The 6067-nt window shown below is 37.1% G+C and overlaps 1 protein-coding gene across 2 annotated transcripts in view; it reads right to left on the bottom strand.

Moving 5' to 3' along the window:
• DPY19L3 (dpy-19 like C-mannosyltransferase 3) overlaps positions 1–6067 on the bottom strand; it is a 47774-nt gene continuing 41707 nt past the window's right edge. For both annotated transcript variants that reach the window (XM_030581239.1, XM_030581240.1), the window contains 3 exons: positions 5296–5428; positions 3091–3249; positions 1–2435 (listed from right to left, as the gene is read on the bottom strand). In XM_030581239.1, coding sequence (XP_030437099.1) covers positions 2274–2435; positions 3091–3249; positions 5296–5428 — 454 coding nt within the window. In that variant the 3' untranslated portion in view covers positions 1–2273. The remainder of the gene's footprint in view (positions 2436–3090; positions 3250–5295; positions 5429–6067) is intronic.

Raw genomic sequence — 6067 nt, 5'->3', positions numbered from 1 at the left:
TGATAATAATAAGTATGTTTCTTATAATCTGCAAAGAACAAAGCTATCTTGGGCTCTACCTTGTAAATTTTTCTTTTTTTGGCACTTCATATAGTTTCTGCAAAAGGCTTCAGCTCTGTTTTGGCAACATTAAACACAATCTATATTAAAATAACAAATGTCAATCTATTTAAAATAATTAATGTTTGTCACAATTTTTTATTCTCAATAGTACTATACCTATCAGCAAGACTCTCAAAATCAAAAGACTGATGTATGTTGGAATATTTAAATATAATTAGAGCAAAGTAACTGCATCTTAAAAGAAGACCACACTGCATTTTAAAATAAGACAACATAGTCTAAACATACTATACCTTACATGTGCTTGTTTTCAATTTATTGTAAGGCACTCATTGAAGAATTTACTGACCATTAGTGTCAGCAAGAACAGGTATGCATCATTACAGGCTTAAAGTTTTAATACTGATTAAAATGTTTTATTATTGTATTATGTTAAACTGCAGTGGTCTTCAACCTCATTCAGGAATATAGGACAGAAATTATTTAGGCGTTTCAGTTGCCTGGTTTGACAACCTAGCTACCATCAATGTTTGATTTAAATACAGTTTGATTAAAGTACACTTTCCTTTTGTGTTAGCATGAAAGTTCAGAAAGATGTTGAATGCTGCTTAATGAGTATTTACTGAATATAAAATTGTTTGAGCATGTGACATAACCATCTCTATCCCTGCAGTAATTTAACTTAGTACAACTACAAATGGAAAACATTTAAATAATTTGGAATTGAAATACAGCTCAGTTGTGAAAGTTAATTTCATTACACATCTTGATTAGATTAAATGTGGAGTATGCTATCAGTAGCACTTTTAAGTTTCCCATCATTAGAAATTAACTGCAACAGTAATTATCATAAATGAATTATCTGAGCAGGCCACATATACTCCTATACATGTTTAATGTTAATTCAGCACTGACCTAGAGGCACTTGATTATTACCTGTTCTGCTTTTCACAACAAACAAATAAGGAGAGCAGGTGCCTAGTTAAAGTGAGAGAGTGCTGTTAGGCTTTCAAGCAGACCTAGTTTCTAGTTAGTATAAAAACAATAAGTTAGCACTGAAGTACTGTAACAGTGACTTCTTTTATACATGGTATTTAAAAACTCCATAGAATTCACACAATTCTAGCCTGGAAAAAATATAAAGACTACAAACAAAACAAAGTTTACAAAAGTTTAAAGATAGAACATCATCTTCAAAATCAGTCCAAAATAAATGACTGACTAAGGATGAGAAGGAGGGAAACAGTGACAGTGTTTTGTTTTTAAATATTTTATGGGGACTTTAAATACCCTAAAGCAAAGAACTCCATTGTGAGCATACAATTTCACTGCCATTTTTAGGGCAATATGCTCTCCTCATCTCCATTGCAGTGTTCAACTTTGATATTCTACTCTTGGTTCTATGTGGCATTAACAGAGGGAAAGCAGAATACAGCAAAGGAGGAGTATTATAAGGATCATGAAGGATTTTGTATTTCATTTGTTATACTTGTTCTGAGCATTTTAAATTGCCTTTAGTAGAGGATACCGAAGTGCTACATGTATCAAACATGCTCCAACCTTAACGTCTCAAAAGAAATACACTAAGATCTATCATGGTGTTAAAACAGCATAAAAACAAGCAACAGCACACATCTGAATAATTAAAGTGTTTGACAACATGGAGGTTACTTTATCAAAGGCTTCGATCCTGCCATCAGATCCAAACTATGTGGGTCTAAGGTCCAGGAGTGTCCCACTGAAGACAAAACAGGCTCTGCATGGGCAGAAACGTTTGCCTGCGAGGATGAGCTTCTAGGATTGAAACCAAAGTTTTTAGTGTTTTAATGTCTTCAAAGACCACAGCTAACACATATTTAGTTATGAAGTAACAAGGCCTAGACTCAACTTACTTCTATCACGTTTATGGTACAGTAAAATATTCAAAACCCTGAACAGAATTGTATAAATTAGTCATTCTGCCGTGTTGACGCAGACTGCCTATTCTGCACATGTTTTTCAGTCAGCTAAAAATGGAAAATTCCCTATCAATGTCAAGAATGTTATAAAAATTAAACTGTCTAAAACTACCTGAAGAATCACATTAATTAAACAAGAAACACTTAATGTAAAATGCCTAAAAAAGTAACATTTTGTAAACTTCTTCAGCATTTCCCACTGTGGTCCTAGCAATAACACACTGAATTTAAAACCATTGTTGGGAACATATGCTATTTATGTTTAGCAAGCTTGTAAACATGGAATGTTTTGTTCTGGAACGCTCTAGTGAAGTACATAGAATAAGAAGACAAGTTTTTTTTTATTTCCTCACAGAAGCGAGGATACAGTGAAGCTTTCAGATCAGGTTCATTCTCTCCTAGACCGTCCATGACCTGTAAGAAAGTGAACAGCTTTATAAAACACACTTAACCACTACTCAATCATGTGTCATAACAAGGAACTCTAGGCATTAGAAAAACAGGAATATGCTCAAAGGGCCAATGTGAACCAAGTGGGAAGAAAGGACCAAATTAAAATGTTAGGTGTTACAATAGCACCACTGCACTATTGTTAAAAAGGCTAAGTTCTAGCCCTGGTTTGTCTGTGGCACAGAGTCTATGCAATTTTGCTTGCATTTGTGCAGTTTGTTTAGGGTCTTCACCCTGTGGAGCCAACTCCTAGTAAGGGGTGAGAACTCCCTGAGCACAGCCATATTTCTTACACCGTTACCCAACCTCTCTCCCTGTTGGAGACAATGCCTCCACCCTCCCAGGCTCTGGAAGATTATATACAGGGAACACTATGCATGTGTCGTGCTCACCTGAGGTCCAGCAGGTAGGGATTTTCCCCCTACTACTATCAGTTAAAGCAGCTAGACTCCTTTTAGGCTGAACTTCTAAATGAAAAATGGCTCCACTGGGCCTTAGTTCCCACCCTCATTGCAAAATGGAAAAGATATAGTAGCAGCTTCAGACTCAAACACTAATTCCTCCTAGAGGAAATTAAACAAAATACATTTTTCCTTCTAAAACCCTGTACTTCACTTACATGACCATTAGCTATATCGAGCAGGTCTCGTAACCGACAGCCTCTGCTATGCCGTCTTTCATAACATATGCTGTCCTCTAAGATTACATAGTTTGTTCCAAAGGATCTCAGTATACTGTAGACATCTTCAGGAGATCTTTTTGCATATACCTGATAAACCTACAAAAAACAGAAAAATGAAGTTGTAAGAGCAAAACAGACTTATCACTGTATATTTGTTTTTTTCATCTTGAACCAGAGAAAGATGAGATGTTTGTCTTTAAAAATACAATCTTCAAGACGTGACTCAATTACCTTCCAAGTATAAGGCAAATATCATTGTCTTTGGTTACTATATAGCCAGAGATCTCTCATATGGCTTTCAAAATGTATTAGAAATATAGTCATTCTATCTATGTAAAGGATTTACCCTTTCACCCAACATAGCACCTAAATGCTTTCCATGTAAAATCAACAGCAATAGCCAAGTCCCTAACAGATTTCATGGAGTTTCTTGCAGTTCTCCCTTGTGGGGTCAGAACTCCGCTTGGGGTAGGGTTGTTTTTGGCTTGTGTGTTTGTTGGTTATTTATTTGTAGGTCTTTAATGGTAGAAAGGAGTGTCAGTCTGATACCTGTCAGTGTTCTGTCATTTTTATTGTAATAGATTGAAACATTTAAAAATTCTCTACTTTTATATTTCACTTTTTAATGTTTCAAGATATATTCTGTAGTTCTCACCAATAGCTATGTTTACTACAGGCTATACAGCACATTTATGGTTTGTTTCTTCAAGAAAAAATGTGAAGAACAGCAACAAGAATTAGAGAGAGGGTGAAATCTGGGCCCACTGAAGTCAAAGCCAATGTCATTGACTTCAGTGGGGCTAGGATTTCACCTCTGAATTCTGTGCAACGCCCCCCCCCCAAAAAAAAAAAAAAAAAAAAGAGTAAGGCTGTGTACACTACAGGTTACTTCCGTATAATTTACATTGCTCAGGGATGTGGATAATCCACACCTCTGAGCAACATATATTATACCGACCTAAGCGCCAGTGTAGACAGCCCTGTGTACTGCCTCTCACAGAGGCAGGAGTTAAGATGATGGGAGAGCTCTCTCCCATTGGCTTGGAGTGTCACCACCACAAGCGCTGCTGAAAGTGCTGTAGTCTAGTGCTCTTTTCCCAACATCATGACACGTTAATGGGGAAAATTAAATTTTGCCTCAGTCTCTTATCATTAACAGCCAGAAAGTGTCCCCTCTCTTTAAGCATTATTGCTATATTATTCATTTTAGTGGATTAAACCATATCAGCACTTGAATTGATGTACAAGTATTTATAAAACTGTACACTTTATTTCACCTGGCTCTGTTCCACAAAGGAGACCCGAGTCACTTTAGCTAAAGTTACTGTCCTGAACAAACTGTGAGAAAACAGTCTTTGGGACATGCACTAAAGGTCAACAGATCAGCTCTGCTGCAATAAAGGAAAGGGAACAGGCTACAGAATCAAGACTGCTCCACTGAAAATGCCTCTTCATAATTAAACCAGATGGCTTTTAGCTCCATAGCTTTGGATGACTGCAACTGCCATGTCATCACACAAGGAAGGAAAGTGATCTCTGAGGGCCAGATTCTGATGCTTTTACTCAAGTTTAGTAGCACTTATGCCACATGTATACTGAAATCAGTGGGACTACACAAATGTATATTCTAGGGTACTATTCAACAGGTGAGATTCTCACTGCTACTCCTCTTATGCCAGGTAAAGCGCCACGGTGACATATAAGGGTTCTGAAAGCTCTGGATCCAGCTAGGGGAGAATTTCCCCAAATGTAGCTGGTGGCTGTCCCTCTGAGGAGATGGGACTGTAGCATATAGGATAATGTATATTCTGGGTCATATTGCTGTCCATAAGGCAGCCTAAATTACATAGGAGGGTGCAAGCATGGCTGAAAACCATTTTAGCTCTCTTTCCCCATGGGCTGAAAGTTTGGTGCTGAGTCTCTCAGTAAGAATATCAGAATCTGGCCCTAAATTAGCAGACTCACAAACCATTAAAAGCTTCAGAGATTACACCAATACTTTGAACTGCACCAGGAAACAAACTAGAAGCAGTGAACAAAATTATTTCTGTCTCAGTGCTCCATTCAGGCGTACATGCTTTTGTAGGATAGACCCACCTTATAGTAATAGGAATTAGAAAAGTAAGATCAGAATGTTCTTACTTGTTTTGTTCTCTCCCTTAGACTCTTGTCTTCATAATGTGGGTGATTAGTTAAGATCCTTCCAGTGCACAGTTTGACTCCTGCTAATAGCTGCATGCTCCCAGCAATCACTGCTTTCTTAGGAGTGTTTGACCTAAACAAATGTTCAGAACATTGAGGAAATCTTTGAGGTAGCCCTTTGCATCAGCACAGTTAGAGATCAAGAGAACTGCTTTCCCCCATCCCCCAATCTCTTTCATCTCCGGTAGTAAAATGTTCTAGAAAATGTGATTGATTCTTGAAGTCACTGAATATGATGGAAAAGATTTGCAATGAATCCCCTAAAGACTAGGCCCTCATAAATAAATCTGTTTACTAAATGGGTAAACTGCATGCATAAATGTCAGTTCTGGAAACTAGAAATGGATGTGCTTGCAAATTTTACGGAAACAATTAAAGAGGCTTTCTGAAAATCTGGGCCTGAAAATCCTAAATTATTTGAGATATGCAAATAGTTGCTTAGAGCTAGTCTTTTTGGGTAAAGCCTACTAATTTCAATTTATAATGTTATTTGCTAGCTTACACCGCCTGCAAATATTTGTAGGCATCTACTTGTCATGTGTTTAAAGCAGCTTATCAGAAAAGATGTTGCAATTCTAATCTTTCACTCCTAACCAAATGACTGCTCTCCACTGATACTGATCCAATCTGTTTGACAGCACGGATCAATCAGAATGCAAGAATTTTGTCATTCATCATAACTATCCTTGTGTTCATTTTGAATCTACACAAT

Source organism: Gopherus evgoodei, chromosome 12 (genome assembly GCF_007399415.2).
Source record: "Gopherus evgoodei ecotype Sinaloan lineage chromosome 12, rGopEvg1_v1.p, whole genome shotgun sequence".
In the NCBI taxonomy this organism is placed as follows: Eukaryota; Metazoa; Chordata; order Testudines; family Testudinidae; genus Gopherus; species Gopherus evgoodei.
The sequence above is the reverse complement of the archived record's forward strand: the minus strand, read 5'-3'. Positions and strand labels throughout refer to the sequence as shown.